At 32.2% G+C, this 21,373-nt stretch overlaps 1 protein-coding gene across 1 annotated transcript in view; it reads left to right on the top strand.

Annotated features, from left to right (window-relative positions):
* LOC129957647 (ETS domain-containing protein Elk-1-like) overlaps positions 1–21,373 on the top strand; it is a 116,019-nt gene that overhangs the window by 46,467 nt on the left and 48,179 nt on the right. The window contains exon 2 of the mRNA XM_056070084.1: positions 19,642–19,698. Within this exon, the coding sequence (XP_055926059.1) occupies positions 19,662–19,698 (37 nt within the window). The 5' untranslated portion in view covers positions 19,642–19,661. The remainder of the gene's footprint in view (positions 1–19,641; positions 19,699–21,373) is intronic.

Raw genomic sequence — 21,373 nt, 5'->3', positions numbered from 1 at the left:
AGATAAATATAAGTGGCATTTGTTATCATAAAGCCCCAATAAACTGGTATTGTAATTTGTGTGTGTGTGTGTGTGTGTGTGTGTGTGTGTGTGTGTGTGTGTGTGTGTGTGTGTGTGTGTGTGTGTGTGTGTGTGTGTGTGTGTGTGTGTGTTTTTAATATTTAGTAGCATTTTACAATTTTTAAAGACAGCAAAAAAACTTTGGAAAAATGGAAGTTTGAGTGAAAAAAAATCTTGTTTCGTTTTCTTGTCCTTGTTCTAAAACTCATGATTAATATAATATAACATTAGCTTATCCTTATTTAGCTCTTTTACATTATGGTATATGGTCCATGCATAGAAAAAAAATACAGCAATCTTCAAAAAATTTGTCCTCGACATTTTGATGAATATCCACATTTTGCATCTCCTGTTTAGCCCCATCCTACTCCCCAATTTTTTAGAACTTGTTAGCTACAAAAGATATTGCTTATCTACAATAGTACAAACCAATGACTTCACCGACAATCTTGCCAAAAGGAGGATTCTTTTTATGAGGGCTGTTATTTAAATTTCAGCAAAATCCACCTTTGAAAGCCACCTCCCTGACATTTCTACTTTGACAACCCTCAACAGGTGGCGAAAAGGTGTACGATTTAGCTATCGGAAGTCATTTCATCAGACATTCCAACTTTTTCCGACATTCTTCAAGGGTGATAAAAGTCATGAGACAAGATGTTTAATTTGCTATGTCAAAAAAAAAGAAGGGAAAAAAACCCTAAATGGTAGAGGCGGAGGGGCGGCAAATCTTTGATTCCATTCTCACAGGTGAGAAGTCAAATAGTTCGTTTTGGGGAGGAGATTCCTTCACCCCACCCCCCACAGAATGACCTCGGTACCGGAATGGCGGCACAGGGACAGTCATGTGTCATTAAGCAATAAAAGATAACAATGCCCACACAGTGAGTTTGATAAATCGTGTGATTTCTTCACAGGTGGTGGGCTTTTCAAGATTCTTTAAATTGGTCCTTTTTCTAACTTGTCCACAGTAGCGATTCCTGCTCACTGACCGACCATTGATTATATTTATTTTCTGTTGCAGACGATCATTTAGGAATGCAGGATTAATTGGGCGTAACTCTTCCTGGGTATTCTAAAATGTATTGAGAGTGTTTAGGTATTACGGATTTAGATGCAGTTATTATTGGAAAACAATATTTTGCCATTATTAATTTGTTTTGGATAAGTTTATAAAGTTGCGACTTTAATAATTTTTTTAAATTTAATAATTTGTTATAACTTTTGCGTAGCTATGTCCAGTTCATGTTTTATAAAATGGATTATTTGATATATAGTATGCAAGCAATATCCTGACCTAGCCAGAAGACATGCGGAAAACTTGATGGAATGGTCAAAGAGCAACTCAACTTAGCACGAAGGAACAACGACACTTAAGACCCCCTAGAAAAAATGTATTTTGGTCCAGAAAAAAAATTACATTTTATATTACATATTAAATTGTGAAACATTAAAAATGCATAAAATACATTAAACGTATGTTAATTTTTTATATTAGAAGAGAACTAAGGACAAGAGCTTTGACAAAATATCCTTTATAGAAGATTTAATGACTGGGATTTTTAAGAGTTCTTCGACGTCAAGAGACATCCAATTTCTTAGCTGATATACTCGATTTTCCTCGGAGCATCAATATTTTCATGTATAATTTTTTAAATATAAAAACTAATTTTGTATACATTATTATAATACATACAATCCTTTTATTATATTTCACTAGATTTTGAGCAGTTTTGTGTCAAATTTTTGTTCTAATCGGTTGCGAAAAACGTGACTAAAGCGCCAATTCGATTTTCAGATACTATTAATGGTACACCAAGGATTATTTGCCAAAAGACTCGCCGAGGTTGAAATATTGAATTCCCGCCAAAAGTAAATATTTCGTAACTAGTGCACCCCAATTCCATGCAAGACGTACTCTGGCATGAAAAGTTTATTGGAGACTACGCGAGAAAGTTTTGAGAAGACCACTGCCGCTAGTTTCAATTTATCATCTTAATAACTTCCAAGTCTTTTTCTAAGCAGTCAGTCAACGTAAGATCTGATCTCCCTTTTTTTTTGAGGTACCAAATAGTTCGCCAAAAAGATATTTTTATTGGCCCTAACGTCATCCGATCTTATTGACTATCCTACATATTTAACTTTCTGTATTGCTATAAATTTAATAATATCTGGCTCTTTAAATACTTTGTAAACTTCTGAGCTCTTTAATACTTCTTCTTCTCCAATAATTATCACATTTAATTCTACTAAATATGCTTCTTAAAATTCCTCTTTCAAAAATTCCAAGAGTCTTTATCTTTCTCGGTCACTGCCCATATTTCAACAGCATATGATTGTCGTATATTAATATATCGAACTATGTATTCCATTTACCAGTTAATTGCTTTTTGCTTAACTTGCTTTGATTCCATTAACTTGTTTCTGAAATTAGCGATATTGTTAAATTAGATATTTTCCATATTAATTTATTTTCATACATATCAACTCACAAAGCTTTTAAGTATTTGGTCCTAAAACTACACAAGTATTTTTATAAACATTGGTTGAGAAAAAAACTAAAATCAGAAGGGGTGCTATCTGCCACCTGACAGACCAAAATGCTCGTGAAAAGGGTTAGGAATTCCCCTTTCTTATCCCAAACTTCAACCGTGTAAGCGCTCAGCTGTGTCCATTTCTGAAGGTGGTAATTTTTGTGGTTTGACCCCCTGCGAGCGTGTCTAAGATGACAGTGGGGTGGTAAAAGGCTGTCGAACAAATTCGTTTTGTTAAGGAGATAGTGCTGGGCTGTCACGTCTTTTCAGATGTTGAAGCAACAGATGGCACCAAGTTTATCCTGGTACTCAGCTTGGTATCTGGAATACACACAAGTTTTCAGTGTCTTATATATGAAGAATAAAACGAGTTTTGCTTAAGTTATTTATATTGACGTTCTTTTTTGAAGCTACAGGAGGGGATGTATGTGTAGCTAACTCGTACTCTTGGCCTTAGGTGGCGCTACTGAAAAAACAAGAGACGCACCCTTGGCTTAAAATTACTGATTTTTAAAGTCAGTGGGCTTATCTATGATAAGTGCCATTAGAAACAACAACAGAATTATGCCTGTCTGCAAACACGATAAAAATATTTTAAACTAGAAGAATAAAATTATTAATATGGTCTTTACACCAAATCTGTAGATTTCTGTCAAATTTTGAAAGAAATCCGTTCACAGGAATGTGTGAACAGATGCTGTTCACGAATGCAGGTGAGCACGCTTACTACCAAACATAAAGAATTTAATGAATTTGGTACATAGATTTAGCACCTGAAGAAGATTTTGAACCAAATCCATTAAGGTTGATTCTACTGCCAGTCTAGACATTTACAAGCTAGTAAACATGGGTGCTCAGAAACACAAAACGTCGATAAAAGAAATTTAGTTTGTGATCCTGCTATTAAAACTTCAGTTCTGTGTCAAATTTTGATTTCACTAAGTCGAAAAAAAAATGGTGTCCGGAATGCATTCTTGGTTTTAATCACTATAAACCTCAGAAACGTTTATGGGCGCGACTTTCGAAACAAAAATCTGAGCTCTTGTAGAGTTCTTGTGTTCACTGAGTGCCCAGAATTCTTAGAGAGGGGAATACACTCTTCTGAGTGGGAATGTTATTCCCCCCTTTTATGAGAGGGAAATGAGGAAATGCGCGCCAAAGTCTTCGGGGAGACTATTTTTCGTTTACTTTTTATTATTAATTTATTTTTAATTTTTATGTTAATCATATTCGTGTTGTCATATTCATAATCATATTCGTGTTATCGTATCGTATTCGTGTCATCATCTATTCGTGTTATCGTATCGTATTCGTGTCATCATCTATTCGTGTCATCATATATTCGTGTTATCAAATTTTTATTATTTTCGTGTTATCACATTCTTGTTATATTCGTGTCGTGTCATCATATTTTTGTTATATTCGTGTCGTGTCATCACATTCTTGTTATATTCGTGTCGTGTCATCCTATTCATGTTTCATTCGTGTCATCATATTCGTGTTATCGCATTCGTGTCATCATATATTCGTGTTATCATATTTTTTATATGCGTGTTATTATATTCTCGTTATATTCGTGTCGTGTCATCATATTTTTGTTATATTCGTGTCGTGTCATCCTATTCTTGTTATATTCGTGTCGTGTCATCATATTCGTCTTATATTCAGGGCATCATATTCGTGTTTCATTCGTGTCATCATATTCATGTTATCGTATTCGTATCATCATATATTCGTGTTTCATTCGTGTCATCATATTCATGTTATCGTATTCGTATCATCATATATTCGTGTTATCATATTTTTATCATATTCCTGTTATCATATTCTTGTTATATTCGTGTCATTATATTCATGTTACCATACTCATAATCATATTCAGGGTATAACGTGTTTAATCACGTTATAACACGAGGCGCTCGCTGAACACAATTCCAGAATTCTGCTCACGAAACTCTGAAACGTTTGCAAAGCTCGGTTTTGCTCAATTACGAGATTTCACCTTTGACCACTTCTCTCCAAGAACAATGACTTTTTCTTAATTACACTGCAAACACTCGACCACCAAATCGAACGCCCCCCTAACCTTTCCTCCTCCCCTTTTTAGCTTTTCGTTCGGGAATGTTTTCCGTGCACCTGTTGACCCTCCCCTGCAGGTGATCGGATCCGCCCCCTTCCGATGCTCCTTTTTATTTTTATATCTTATACAGTAGCTGTGTTGTTCTTGTATCACACCCCGCAGGTCTCTGAGGCCCTCTCATGTATTCGATAGACAACCTCGTAATTCCGCTGCAGGTGTGTGGAGGGGCATCCAGGGATAGCAGAATCGTTTGGTGTTATTCCAAGGTCTGAGTCATAGCTGGGAGGCCTGAATTTCATTCGATTGTGCCACATTCTTGCGCTGGAGGGTTTCGGGTGGAATCAATACCTGTTGAATTGAGGAGGCGAGAATGGGTTGTAAATTTCTTCAAGAGATGTTAAATGCAAGGTCTATGTCATGGATTCTTAACTTTTTTACTTTCTCGAATACGAATTTATAGAAAATGTCCTGTTCTTGTTAAAAAAACAATTCGAACTTAATAATTTGAAGAATATTCATGTTTCAAAAATCCTCCTGAATTCGAAAAATACATTTTTGGCATTATGTCTGTCTGTCTATTAATCAATGAAATGGTTTGCTCAAAAATCCTTTGAGCGAGGCAGGAAATTTGGTGTATGGATCCTACACCAAATTTGTAAATTTAAATCAAATTTTAAACGAAATCCGTTTTGAGGAAGTCCGTCTGTCTGCCTGTATGCCTGAGTTACGGTAACTGTAAAACAAAGAGAATTAGATAGATAGATAGATAGGTGTACAGATTTAACAACCAAGCTGTAGAATATTATTTTGAACCAGATATGACAATTGGTTGACCATCTGTCTGTCTGTACTTTCGCATGCATCTAAACGCAGTAATAATACGCAGTGAATTAAATCAATGAAATTCGACGTTTGCTCCTATAACTTAAATTATAGTTATGTGTCAAATTTTGGCTCCAATCGCTCGGGAAAAAAGACGTCCAAAAATGCATATTCATACAGATTCAGTAAAAATGTCATATTCATGCCAAAGATCTATATTTCATAAATATTACTCGCCAATGCCATGAAAAGGAAGCATTCAAGAATTTTCCAAGATCCATAATTTTATGCGTGTTCGATGAAAGAGGACCCTTATTGGAGAGAATGCAGAAAGCTTCTGGGAGACAATGCTCGCTATTTTTTCATGTCACGTGTTGAGCGCGGCATGGACAAACTTGGCTCTTGGACCATAAAATTTCAACCAAAATTCTACTAATTATTAGATGCCAACTATTATTTTTTCATATCAAATTTCCTTGAATATTCTTTTCGGTTATTTTTTGGAAGGTAGTGCGCTTCAAATGAATTTTAGAATTTAAGTTTTTTTAAATAAAAATACGTTTTTGTGGTATTTATAGATGGTTATTACAAATTATCATCTTGTGTGTGTGTGAGAGAGAGAGAGAAAGAGAGAGAGAAAGACTTCCCATGTTCTGAAAATGATTATTTAATAATTTCTCGAACTCAGTTTTCCTTTTAATTTCTAAGTTGAGAGGATTTCTTTCTCTCTTGCTTTTCAATCTGCACGCATATAAAATAATGCTGATTCCGCTAGAGTTCAGAGGAATTCCTTTTTGTAAACTTACAATACATTTAGATAGGTTTTTTACGTGTTTGTGTGTATTCTCTGCTTTTCTCTCTGGACAGCATCACTCACTGTGTTGTTTGTTCTCACTGAGTTGATTTTCGAAGTTTTAAGTGTGTACGTACACCTTAAATTCTTTATTTTTTTTTGGGGGGGGGGAGTTTACTTTGTTTCATCTCATTCTTATCTCATCTTATCGCAAAGCAATCTCTTATTTTTTAAATCCATTATTATGATTGTTTCTTGAGGTCCCTGGGGCATTGTCAATTCAAAGGTAGAGATATTCTTAATCGTGTTACTTTATCAGTGATAGAGTCAGAAATCCCGCGCTGACCAAAACTTATCTAAAAGACTGCAAAAATTTTTAATAAGTATATAATTTTTCGTATATAAGCAAATGCAAGTACATAGATTTCCCCAATGGATTTTGTCTGAAATTTCATAAATATTTACAAATTTGATGTTAAAACAAAATATCGAAATTCATAGCTCCAGCTAAATGTGTTGTTGTTTCTTATGGCACTTGCCATGGACAAGCTCGCTGTTACGAAGATAGCGATTTAAGCCGATGGGGAGCGTCTCTGGTTTTAGTAGCGCCAACTAGGACCAAAGAGTATGACTTTGCCACTCACGCATCACTCATTCGCTTGCACAACCCCTTTTTACAGGAGGGCATATTTACACATCTCACAGATAGAACAGAAGAACAACCATGCCCGAACCGGGATTCGAACCCAGGATGCCCAGATCACGAGGAAGATGCGCTCCCCTTATGCCAGGACGCCGGCTTCACCCACTGTAATGGTTCTTACAAAGAAAATCTTGCAAATGTATAAAAATCGAACTCCTTCCTAGCATCATGAATAGTAATATATTATTTATTTCGGTGCGTTAAATATATATGACATTTTCTAAACAAAACAACAGCGATTGTTATTTGAATAATGGATTACTGGGATGTCTGCACCTCAATAGAATTGGTGCGGTTGAAGTATAATCCTCGTTGTCTGACTATGGTCCAAATCTGCGAAGTATACACCAATATAGTTTAACATTTTTTAAAAATGTAACGTCAATAAAACTAAACTAAATAGACATACCTCGAAATATTATACATATACCATGCGACATACCATGCCTTACATACCTCGACATACGGCACAATAGACATGCCGCGTTATGAATTAAAATAATAACATTTATCACCTTCATATATCCGTATGAACCAGGATGGGTAGGATTGAAGGGATTAAAATTAAGCTATTGGATGAAATGAAAAGTCTGGTGATTGTTCGTATCTTATTTGGACTAACTTAGGCAAAACATGTGAATACACTTTAACAAAGCTTCAAAAATGATGAATTATTATATCCTCAAGAATCAACTGCAAGAGTTGGGAAGAAATGTTACCTAAATTGTATTTGTCGCACATGGAAAAGTAATGAAAAAGAAAGTTTATTATTTAATTAGTTAATTTACGAAATTTTATTATTTAATTTATGAAATTTTATTATTTAATTTACGAAATTACGATTATTTAATTTATTATTTAATTTACGAAATTACGATTATTTAATTTATTATTTAATTTACGAAATACATGTTCACTTTATATATATTTTCGAAATTGTTTGAATGGCTTTAATCTAATTAACAGCAATAAAAGTTTTTGAAGTCTTCAAAAATCCAACTCCTGGAGTTTAATGTTGAGACCCCCTGAGTAGTGTATCGCGTGGTGAAGGAGGAGATATCGATGTTCCAGCCCCCAGTGTAGAACAGCGCATCATTAGATGGAATATTTATCTGATTTTATGCTTTTAAAGCCACAGTGCCATAAGCATAACGACGGGAGAGTAAAGAAGAATTCTACATCCCCGGGCAGATTAACCCTCTCTTACCTCACTGCAGGCCACTGCAGTTTAATTCAACTCGGCACGCATATCTTGTCAGTGTTATTTGATAATCTTTAGATTCCTTGATGGTATATTCAATAAAAGATTAACTATCCTTCTACCGTTCCACATTAAAATTGGGTTTCGTGCATGAAATGCAGTGGCGTACTTATGAAGAAGGAGATGTAAGATGATATATGCCCGGATGTTTATCTTTTGGGAACGCCTTGACAATAAAATGTAAGATCATTTATTTCAGTTTTATTAATTTATTTTGATCTGTACCTTCCGTCACAGTTATCCTTGTTACGCCTCTGTTATTCTTGTTATGCAAGTGGATGTTCAGAATAGAGTAAATTTTCCAAATACCGCAGATTCTATCATTATTTTCCATAATAATAACCGTTTCTGAAATTCTTCTACTTTAATTTATTTATCACGGTTAAACCCAATCAGGTTCGATCTTTAATGGATTGGAACAATTACTTCCAACTGGGCACTTCTTAAGATGCTTCCTCGTCAGAATGCAGACCAGGTTTCAGTGGCACACCGAGGTGGGGTAAGCGGGACACGTAGCTTAGTTAAGATTACAAGAGATTCTAAACTGCTAAGAGTTAAAGAAAGCTTTTTGTTTGTTACTAACTACTTGTACTATAAAGAATAAATTAAAATCAATAAAAAATATTCGATTTTGAAAATTTTGAGAGGAAAAGGGACCTGATATTTGCATTGCTTAAAAACCTTTAGAAGGCTTAATAAAGCTCTGATTATGCTATATACGAATTGCATGTAAACATGCAGTTATTCTTGTTTTACTCTGTCAGGGTTCCATCAAATTTATATTTAACATTTTATCTGTTGCATTGATTTCTTTGTCTTAAATCATTGAAAATTCGCTGTCAAGTCCCTCCCTACCTTCCGTTTATGACTCCATGTTCTGTTCCAAAAATCGCTAGTTTCTGTATTCCTAATGTATTCTTAAAGTTTTAAAAACCACTATAAGCATCCTGTACATGCCGTATTAAAATTTACAAAATGCACTGTGACTTTTACTTTGCACTCCTGCCTTTTAATTAAGTAGATATTTTCTTTGGCCATTGGCGCTCGAATTCCTAGCTACGGTTTTGTTGGGGTTCCTCAATATTCTGTCCTAGAATACTTAATTTGTTAAACCTTAGATATGCGTAGTAACGTTTATCATGTGATCTGACTCCATTAAGTTGTAGAGTTGGCATAGAGCCGCATTATGGCACACGCCCATTGCTCATCGACGACTGACTAATCAACACCCTTCTTTCGCCAGCGATTTTTTTTGTACGTTTTCTCGAACGGATTTGATAATTTCATTGTGGAAAAGAATCAAAGGATCGTCTTGTAACATTCCATCTGGTCGGAAAAGAAGAGTGGCGAAACGAGGATTGCGCCACTTCTGTGTAGAGATGCGCGGGTCTTCCTGACCCATAGACCCAGTGATGGCCTTTCAATTAGAGGCTTCCTGCGCCTGACAACTCAGCCCGAAACGGTTCTTTTGTCGGGGGCGGAAGTCTGGTTTCCGGTGACGAAACCGGTGCCCGCTGGCACGTGACAAACTTCACAGGCCGCTTCGCCGGACCGCGCCTCCAGAGAATGCCAGGGTGGTTTTCTCTAAGAGGCAGACTGTGTGAAAAAGATGTTGTGGTCTGAGACGTAATTGCATCATGAGCTCGTCGTTTGATCATTAGAAGCTAATTTAATCAACATTCAGATCTTCTTGTGTAATTTTGAAGGAAAGTTGGATCTGTTTTGTGAAACAGATCCTCTTTGTCAGTAAGATGCCTTAGGTGTTTCGTTCTAATCTTTTATGCCATAAATTATAATTCTTATTTTCTCTTGCAATGAGCATTAACAGTTGTAATTAGTAAATCTGACTTAAGGATTTTAAAAGTCATCATTTTTAAGATCTCCTGAATTAGGAGATAAAGTATTCGTGTAATTGTATCTTCCTGTAAATAGTAGAACAATGAGTGGTATATATGCCCCATGAATTATAAAGATAAAACTTTATTGTTTTAATGTTATTTTTTAAAGCCAAATATGATAAGGGGACAATAGAGTACTTCTGTGCCTCGGGCACCATTTGAACGTGTTCGTTCCTATGGCCCGGGATATAGTCGTAAATCTGCCATCTGGCCCATTGTAGGACCACTCTCGTCCGTGGACATCGATCGGTAACTTCTTCCCGCTAACTGTCGGTAAAATGTACAAACATCAAAGAGTCTCGGACAACCCCAAATGAGAGGAAAGAGGACAAAAGGCACCAAAATCAAATTTTTTTCACAAATTTTAAATGTTTAAGTGAAATTTTTTTTTTAATTTTGCAATTTTATACATTTTTCCACATAGATTGTATTTAGTTATTTTCTTTAAATCTCTTGTGTATGACTTGATATTCACAATCCTATCCTCCCTCCCCAAAAAAACGTACTTTTATGTTCAAAGTGTGAAGGACATTAAAATCGTGTTATTTTAATAGCCTGTTCTATTTATTGTGTACATTTATATTTCTAATGAAATGAAGTGTCATGACGTCATATTTCCATTGAAGGTTCAGGTGTCTGAGTAATCTTTCTTCCAGTCTTTCTCAACACTGTAACTCCATTTTCTTATTCCTTAAATAAATAGTAAGTGTGCACGCGTGAATTTTCTAATCAACATTAAAAAAAAAAAGAATCACTTCGAAGAGGGTGCACATTTTTACTCTCCGAAATACATTAGTATCAAAGTTGTAGCTCTAAATTTAAACGGTTTGCTTTTTTGAGTGCTTACAGAGAGACTCGTATTCTTTTATATTTAGTACAGATAAATTTTTAGCGCTTGACGCAAATTTTGGGTGATCTTTGTCATTGTTGAGACATTTTCAAAGGTGTTTCAGGGCAACCATTTATAGTAGTTTAAATTAGTCAATCTTCAATTCCTCAGTAATCACTTGATAAATGTAGATCGTTTCCAAAACAATCATTAAATATATCTTTGATCTGCACAGTTCGGAAGATTCCTGGATTTGTACTCAAATTATGCGAGAAGCATAAAAGTTTAACCCATTCAAGATGGCACATTCTTTTTTGGAGGTATTGAATTGCAATGATATTTATTCTTTGCCACGCGGTGTGTAGTTATTTATCCCTACGATATCCATAAGCACAATATCCATCCCTATTCTAGTTGCATGTTGTTCTAATTACTCTTTTGGCAAAGAGTTTCGATTCGAAATGATGGCAATAGCTTATCTGAAGGGGGGTGGAACACAAGAGAGCATATTACTGTATGGCAGCTTACGATTTTTTAAGATAAAGATTTATTTTGCTGTACTATTTATCTATCATGTGCAATTTTTATTTATTTACATATTTCGTATAAAAAATTTTCAGAACGCGTCTTTTAGTAATTTTTTTTTCTTTCAAATTTTTTCAGGGATTAGTAAATTACTCATATTGCACGAATTAACCTTTCAGCTGCAACTGTTAAAGAAAAAAAAAAAAAAAAAACAAGCAGAAGAAGGGGAAAAAAAAAAAAAAAAAAAACACGACGCACTGATGAAATAGAATTGATCAAATGCGAAAGTACTTGTGAAACAGAACAAAGTGTTAATCTCAAGGTTTTTTTCACATTCTTTCATTTGCCAGAATGTTTCTTAATTTATCGATTACGTTTTGTATTTTATAAAAGAACTTTATTTCAAAAAAATTTTTATATATATTTCTTATTATTAAAGATAAACTGAATCTGACAAGAGTAGAGAGCTACAAAAGTTAATATTCCCGGTACTATTTTTTTGTATTACTGGGGGGGGGGAGATGGAGATGGAGAAAGTTCCCAGGGGTATAGCGACATGGTGGGGAGGCGAGTAGTTGCTTTTTGGATGGGTCTTAGGGGATGCCATAGATACAAGATATTAGTACGACTGCCATTTTTTAAAGCCAAAAATGATAAAAGAAAATATAAGTAAATAATACCATACAAAGTGTCATTTACATCTAATAAGCCTCTGAAGAAAAGTAACAGCAAAATATTACAATATGTATCAGACACCTATTGCCTTTTATATCGTTAAAAATTCTATAAAAATAAACAACTTTAATTTTAAATATAGTCTTATTAGTCTAATTATAGGTTATTGATGTAAAATACCAAATTCTGTTAATATTTCTTTTAGTAAATTCTGATTATATTCAATTGCATTAAAGAAGTACGTCATTAATTCTTTGCTCATCACTGTACTGTACTAGGTCTAAAACATGGAGATTTCATAGAATATCGAGCTAGAATTTTTTGACATTTACAGTACTTTCTTATATACTAGAAATTCTAGAATGTATTGTAAATTGACATGTAGTAATACATCTCGGAGTTCAATCAGTACTATCAGCACTGTACTGTACTACGGAGATTTCATAAAATATCGAGCTAGAATTTTTTTGAATATTACAGTACTTTCTTATATACTAAAATCACTAGAAAGTATTGTAAATTGACATATAGTAATACATCTCGGCGTTCAATCAGTACTGTCAGCACTGTACTGTACTAGGTCTAAAACATGAAGATTTCAAAAAATATCGAGTTAGAATTTTTTGACAGTTACAGTACTTTCTTATATACTAGAAATACTAGAAAGTATTGTAAATTGATATGTAGTAAAGTTCAGTAGGAGTTCAATCAGCACTGTCAGCATGAAATATCTTTGTTTGCAGATGGGCAATCGGTAGCATCATATAATAGATTTCTTTCTTTTACGGTCCTGTTTTGCTCGTAGGTGTCCCGTGGCGACGCCGACGACTCAAAAACCGGCGACAATTGACTTATCTCAAAAGAAAAGTCACAAAAATACCGCCGAAGATGCGTCTCCAATTACCATGCCCGGGATCCCCGGGGTCTATTAATTTCCATCCGAGAGAGGTACAAATTGTTTCTGACGGGGGTCGGCGTTCGAGATTGGCGCAAATTGTCCTCTTCCGGGACATTCGACGGCGAAGGACGCAGCGGCCTTCCGACATTCAGATTCGTAATAGCCACTTCCTCATCAGGGCTGTTCGGTCTTTGTGAAGAAAGCCGTCTGCCCGATGCTTGTAAATACATAAAACGCTGTTTGGGGTGGAAAGGGGGAAGGATGAGTGCAATACCGAACCCAACGGCCAAGAAACAGACGACACTTTCTTGTGATGTTATGTCACAGAGGTCAATGCTTTTATGGCAAACGCTTTTTATGTCTAAGAGACGCATGTATTGAAGTAATCGTTGACTGCCAACAGCACTAGTGCACAGTCCTTTGTAGTGTGTCCTGATAGGATGTAGATTGTTGTTTTATTTGGCAGTGCACCTTTTGTATGCAAAATCACGGCGGCATCTTTCATTAGCTATACCTGCCTCTTTGGAATCCCATTACCCCTTCGTCAAAAATGCTCCATAAATAACTTCTTAAATGTTGAGATATATCCGAATTCTGCGATAATATGTTACAACATATAGATTAGAAGTATATTATATTATTCGGCATGGATCTTCAATTACCTTCTTTTCTCTCTTGGCTTTAATGCAGCTTAGTAGATTCATTTTAACAAATTTTTCTAAGACTTTATTCCATCTTACATTTTTCCAAAATGTTGATATTTGCTTGCAGATGTTACCTGTTTTCGACTGGTTTTCTTGTCTCGATCATCTAGAATGCAGATTAATTTTATTTTAATAATTTATGATAATATTTTATTTATATTATTATTTAATTTCTTAATAATATTTAATTTTATTAGGAAAGGGTTTTAATCAGTTCTATTGTTACTTAACTAGCATACATCTCAAAACGATTGTCAAAATCAGCAACTGTCCATGTAATTTTTTATTGATCAGATTTTCTGAATTTGAATCCTGAAATATGCGATATCGACGATAATAAGTTACTATATGTAGATTAGAAATTTTCAGGATCTTATATAAATCATTTTGAAAATTCACAAGCAATAATATGGTTATTTATTTTTTAAATAATGCCCCCCCCCCAAAAAAAAGGAAAGAAATCTAGCAGGAAATGCTAACGTATCATGAACCTTAATATTTTGCTGTTACTTTTAAAAACTCTTTTTTAGTTCTATTCATTTAGTTAGAAGAATTATCAGAATTATTACTATCGGAATTCGCAAGACGAACAGGATGAATGTCAACGAAATCAAAACAATAAGAACATAAAATAAATAAAAGAAAACGAAGTAAAAAAAATAATATTGGTAATGTACATTTGTTTTTCTTCTTTTCGAGACGATAATATCACATGGTGAACTGCAGACGATAAAATTAGAAAGTTTGCTGCAAACGATAATATTAGAATATGAATTACTTAAAAATAATTTTCATGATTTTGGAATTCCTAATTTAGCCTTTTGTCAAAAAACGAAGAAATAAAACTTCTTTTTTGAATTCATCAGAAAGACAGTTAATTAAAAATCACTAAAGAATTATTTTGATCATTCTTGTTTTAAATTAGAGAAAGGTGTTCCATTAATAATTTTTTAAAAAAAAATTGAAAAGGATAACGGAATTAGGATGTCGGATGCAAAAGTTTTATTATTAATTCTTATTTTTTTAGGAAATATGACATTTTTTTTTAATTTCAAAATTCAATAAATTACATCAGAGGATCAAAACGAATTTCAGTAGTAGGATAATTATTTGTCTTTTTTTATTGTACATTGATTTATTTTTCAGCAATCATTATAAACGATGCTGTAAGTAAATGCGTGCGGAACATTATCCATAACAACAAAACATATAAAATAAAACTTTTCTATGTTAAATTTTCAAAGCTGGCCATCCAGTTTGCATTGCGTCAACATTACGACTATATGTGTACCGAATTTTATGGCTAAATTTGTATGCAGAGAGAAGCACGCAAATTTTATGGCTATAAGGTCGATAAATTTGTATGCATCAGAGATGCACGCAAACTATTCCTTTTGTAAATATAGAATAAGTTGACTATGTTCTACGAATAATTAAAAAAAATGCGAAGGATAATTTTTTAAAGATTTTTTTTTTGTTTTAAATTAAATTTTGCTTATTTTAATAGATATAAATTATTTGCTTGCATGTTAAAAAAAAATATTTTTTGGGGGGTAAAACCGGAAAAAGATTAAAAACAGGTACTTTCTGTATACATAGTATAGAGAAAGTATTGTAATCGTCAAAAAAAAAAAAAAAAAACTCGAGATTTTGACGAATTTCCCCGTTTTAGACCTCTCTGAGCTCAAAAGACAAATTTTTGGAAAATGTCCGTCTGTCTATCTTAAACAAAGATAACTCGAAGACACTTTGAGGTAGACAGTTGAAATTTGGCATAGGGTCTTTACACCAAATTTGCATATTTCTATCAAATTTTGAGTAGAATCTGCGAAGAAAAAAATCCGTCCATCTGGTTGTTTGAATATAAGCTAACGCAATAATTACAAAACGAAGAGAACTAGATAGATAAGGTACATTATAGATTTAACATCTATAATGTAGGCACCTTTCAAATTTCAAGCCAAATCCAACTCTGGGCTGATTGTCTGTCAGTCTGTACTTTCAGAAATAAGTAAACGAATTAATTCAAAAAGGCATTGACTTAAAATTTGATCTAAGAAATAGTGATTACATGTGCAGTTTTGTGTCAAATTTTTGTTTCAATCGGTTGAGAAAAGCATGTATAAATCACAAATTCGATTTTTGGATACTATTAACCGCATGCCAGGGATTAATCGCCAAATAACTCGCCAAGGATCACAATATAGATTCAGTGAAATTGCTAAATTCAGGATAAAAATTAATATTTTGTAACTATTGTACGCTAGTGCCATGTAAGACATTTTCTGACATGACAAATTTATTAGAGAGTATGCAAAGAAGTTCTGGAGAGACAACTCCAGCTGGTTTTTATATATTTATTTATTTGTGGTAAAGAAAAACTTTTAGTCAAAAGATCTCAGCATTGGAGATGAATAGGAAAATGTTAAAACATTTTCAATCGCTCTTAGGAAAATAAACTCATCATCACGGATTGTTATTTTAGAAGAGATATTAGATTCGTTGAACTTAAACCCACGTCGCGAAAAGCAATAATAATTAATTTCATTTTAATTTAATCTGCTTACAGCTGCTACTTTTACAGCAGATATCTTTTTCGACTAGCTATCAATTAAGGTCTCTCTTTCCCCCTGAGTGTAAATTGCCCAATCTCGCTTTTTTCCAACAGAAATAGATCTTCCTAATTACCATAATACCTGTAGGCGAAAAATAAAATGTTTTAATTTTCGATTCGAATCAGCTTCCATTCCTGGAGCCGATGATGTTCGAACCACATCCCCGCTGTTCCAAGCCCAATTAAGAATTCAATATAGCTTACTTACTTCGCGATTTATCGAACAGGTTTCTGCTGCTTTCTATAAAAAAAGATGACCTGCAAGTGTTCGGGGCCTACACCTGTCCGGGCCCTTCCTAGGCCCTAGGGCGCCGGCCTCTATTGTTCTTCTAGACCCATTGCTGTGTAATTAAGGCAGGTAATACTTTCCGCAGGTGTTTTTTTTTTTTCTTTCAAAAGATGGAAGTTGAAAAAGAAATAAAAATGAAGCGCTACGCGGCAGAGTTGTCATTCAGCTCACAGTGGCGTTGAAATTCGGTTCGTCTTATTACACTATAATTCGTTTGCAATTAATAGAAGAGGAACGAGTTGGAAATGGGTTCTTCTTTTTATATACCTTTGTTTTGGAGAATTTTCGAGACTTGGTAATGGGCTCGCTTCAATTGGGGGGAGATTCATGTTGTGTTGAAAGTATTACTTCGCATTGATTTGTGATTTCATTATATATATAACTTCGTTATCATTAAACGTAAATTATAGTGAAAATACCCTGTATTATGATTTTTCGAGCGGCTAGTGCTTTACAATTGTAACTTCTGAATTGTGTTAGCAGGAAATCCGGTCAAACGAGTTATTTTTTAAGAAACTAATTTTCGAGCTATTTTGTGCCGAAAGTGATACTTGATCGATATATTAATAATCTCACTGTGCATTGAATGCCTTTTACTGCTTAGAAATGCATTCATTTTTTTGGAATGCAGCTGAGAATGCCGAGGAATTTCTCAGATGGATACATTCGACATTCAAAGATGATGGAGACGCCATTATGATTTGATTTATGTAAAAGATTGAATTCAGAAAAACTGTGAGAAAATTGACGTAACAATGATATTTTTAAGGCTAAAGCTATCAGTAAATACTTATTTTTAATGATTAAATATGAATAGTTAACTATTAATAAATTAAGTATTAATAATTAAAGTTAATTATAGTTTAATAATTAATTAAGTATTAATAGTTAAAGTAAGTTTCTATAAATAAAATGCAATAAATAAATTCATAGTAAATTATTTAATTAAGTAAACAGGAAATATTTTTATTAAATAAACTAGCAATAATCAGTTATCAATAATAAGTCATTAATAGTATATAAATATATATAATATTTCATTAAATAATTGTAAATTATTTTTAATATATAATAATTAATTATTAATAGTAATTTATCACTAATTTATTTTATAAATTTTTACTAAATAAATTCGTGATAAATAACCATTATTAATAAGTCAATAATTTCATTAAATAATTGTAATAAATAAAATTAAACTTTCAGCACAATAACACGTAAATAATATAATTCACGTCTTAAAGAGTTAAAGCCATTTTTTTAATCTAAGCTTTTTGTCACGTAAAATATAACAAATATAATGGACACAAAATAGAATTATTTAACTTATAAAAAAATATTCAAAAATAAACGCCATTTTATGCATTTTTTAGTTTTGCCCACGAATCAGCCAAAAATAAATTCGAATTATACATGAATTTGAATTTATTATAGAAAATACAAAATGCGTGTAAAATAATCGAATTTCCCATAAATTTGAATTAAAAATTGAAAATATTTGCATTAGCAAAGTTCCATTGTATCAAGAAAAATGGAAAAGTGTTGAAAAAGGAAATACTGATTGTAGTAGAAATATAAAAGGAAAATATTGGAATTAGTTCGCAAAAACAAGATGACTTTCACGAATTTTTATTATGTGATAACAGATTGATAATGTAGAGAAGATAAACAAAATAACTATAAAGTGTATTTAATAAATTGTGACTTTCAGAGTTTCCTATACCTATCTTTTTCTGATGTAATCTTAAAAAAAATTTAATTTCAAGCATAAATCGCAAATTTTTTAATTAAAGCAATTATTTTTGTTATCAGCAAAACCTCAAATAGGTATTTGGAATTTCAAAATCCCATGTTTTATTAACTTTATTTAAAATTTTCAACATTTAAAGATGTGCGTATAAAAATATTAATGTGTTTTATAGACATCCTGTAAAACAAGATTTTTTAAATGGATGAACATTTGTGAAGTTGAACCACATTAGCAAGTAAAATTATTAATAAATTCAGTATTAAAGATTAACAAACCCTTCATCATCCATTAACAGCTAATAAATTAATTTGATTTAAAATGTTTTTTTCATTAAAATTTATTTCATATTTGTTTTAAATTAAATTTCTGTTGATATGTGATTAATTGGTCTTCGTTTTCTAATTATATGGAGATACATCTGGAAATTATTGACTTTCATTGCAGAAAAGGAAGCATTTGCTTCCTAAAATAATTTTTATTAACGTATATTGTTTATTTAAATAAATTATATAGAGATTAAAAAAAAAGCAAACTTTATCAGACTCTAACGATAGTTTTAGATTTTTTTCCAAATGCAAAAAGATGACCCAAAAGTCCGATAATGCTGCCAAGTGCGAAAGATAAAAACAATCTGTTAATTCAAAACGATTTGTGAATGAGTTATATATTTCCCCATAAATAGAAAACAGATCGAAATATTCCTGGAGAAGCTTTGAAAAAAAATTCTTATATTGCTTTTTATTGGGAATTAATTGACCTACAAGAACGTAATTTTTTGTAATTCTTAAAACAGTTTCATTTTATGCTTTTCAGAATTAAAAAAAAAAAAGTCTACAAATTTCGATGTTATTGCCAGATGCATGAGGCAGAAACAACTTATTAATTCCAAGCGATTTCTGACCGAATTCTTTTTTCTTTATAAATAGGAAACAGATTTAAATATTCCTTGAGAATAATTTTTTAAAATTATTTCTTAAATCACTTTTTTTTGTAGGATGGAAAAAAAATATTAGATAAACAATCATTAATAATAAGTAGTTATAACACAAAATAAAAGAGAAACATTTTTTTCTTCTTATCTGTCTTTTCACGAGACATTCTTTTTTGAATATATTATTAAAACATTTTAATATTCTTTAAATATTTTCATAATATTTTACTATGGATATGCTCTTCATAAACTAATGGTAATTTTTTTTATTTTAACAGGTTCCCATTTTAACAGACAGATGAAATTCACTTACCTAAAATCCATGGAACATTCCGGTAAGTTATTTCTTTATTATTATTTTTCTTTTTTTTATATCATGTAGAGCGATGCCAACAAATATATACTGCGTTAGTTTTAATCATAGCCTAGAAAGTTAATTTCTAAACCATTAGAAACAGACGTATACTTCAAATTGGAAAAATGTTCTAAAATAAGCTAATCGAATTATAATCTTTGAATATAATTATTTTAGAAGGTATGAGACCATTTCAACAACTATCTGGTGGATGATTCACCGATTAATGAATGGCCTTTCCTAGAAGCAAATAACGATTAGACTAAAATAATTTAAAACTTTATAGGTCGGCCATATTTAAAACTTCTGGTCGCAAAAGTATGGAGATTTTTTTAAAATTTATATTTAATTTAGACTATTAATTTTTTAGTAATTCATTTAAGCAAATATAATTCCTTCATATATCTTTCGTCATTCAAAACATTTTTTCCTATTAGAAGTATATGCTTATCTCTAAGGGCTTAGAAATCAGCAATTGGGCCACGATTAGAATAGACTTCTTATATATTTTCGATGATCAGTTGTTCAAAGAAATCACGAGGACAGATTGAATAAGTCTTTGTAACGGGAACTTTTTCGACATCATTCCACATATGGGAACATTCTTCGAACAGAATTTCATTTTTTCATTTTTTAAAGAAAGCGAATTTCCGAAATCTGTGCCTTTAACTAATTATAATAAGCTGCGCAAGACCAAATCGTTCATGACTTTGCAAAATACATGTTTCTAAGCGTTTCTGGACTTTAAAAAGAATTCTATGAAAAGATGCAATTTTTATTTTATAAAGAGTAGAACTTTACGGACGACTGGATAATGCAAGAAATGAATTTCAAAAATTGAAAACAGAAAATTATATTTAAATTAAAAAATTAAATCTAATTCTTTAAATTAAATTTAATAAATATAAATAATCGAATATTGTAAATATTGCTAATATTATCCAAATTAAACGTTGATTGATCGAATTAAGATATCTGGCAGTCTAAATAATTGGAAAAGCTCAAAAATTAATAAAAAAAAAACGTCAAAACATATAAAAGAAGCTTAATTTTAATTCATGAAATTAAATTTAGCGTACATGAAATCTTTAAATATTATTCCAGTCGTTTGGTGTAAATGAAGATCGGGTCAATTCGGATTTGCGAAAATTCGGATAGTTGCATAAAGGCAAGAAATTAATTTTTTAAAAATCTTCGGAGTAGGAAGAAAACTTAACTTTAATTTATAAAATTAAGTTTAGAAAACAAAGAAAACTAGTAAATACCGTTAAGATTTATTTAAAAAAAAATTGCATGAAAATTCATTACTTACACACATGTATAAAAATTGAATTTGAGTAATATGGTATGTTCTCTGTTTTAATTATAACATATTGAAAGCAGTATCGTTTCAAATAATAATGAATTTTAAAATTTTTGATTTTGATTTCCCTCTTCCTTCCCCAAACTTGGATTTGGGTAGTTGAAAATTCGCATAATTGTGCTTCAGATAATTGGAATTCTATTGAAAAGAGTTTAATAAACAGAATTTTGATAAATAGCATTTGAAATTTTCGTTTCAAATACATAAATTGCTGTTTTTGTTGATCGAATCACATTTGGGACTGTTTCATTCAGTGGGGGGGGGGGGATAATTATATATCCTGAAGCATTCG

Source organism: Argiope bruennichi, chromosome 11 (genome assembly GCF_947563725.1).
Source record: "Argiope bruennichi chromosome 11, qqArgBrue1.1, whole genome shotgun sequence".
NCBI lineage: Eukaryota > Metazoa > Arthropoda > Arachnida > Araneae > Araneidae > Argiope > Argiope bruennichi.
Note: the sequence above shows the minus strand (reverse complement) of the source record. Positions and strands in the feature narration are given on the sequence as shown.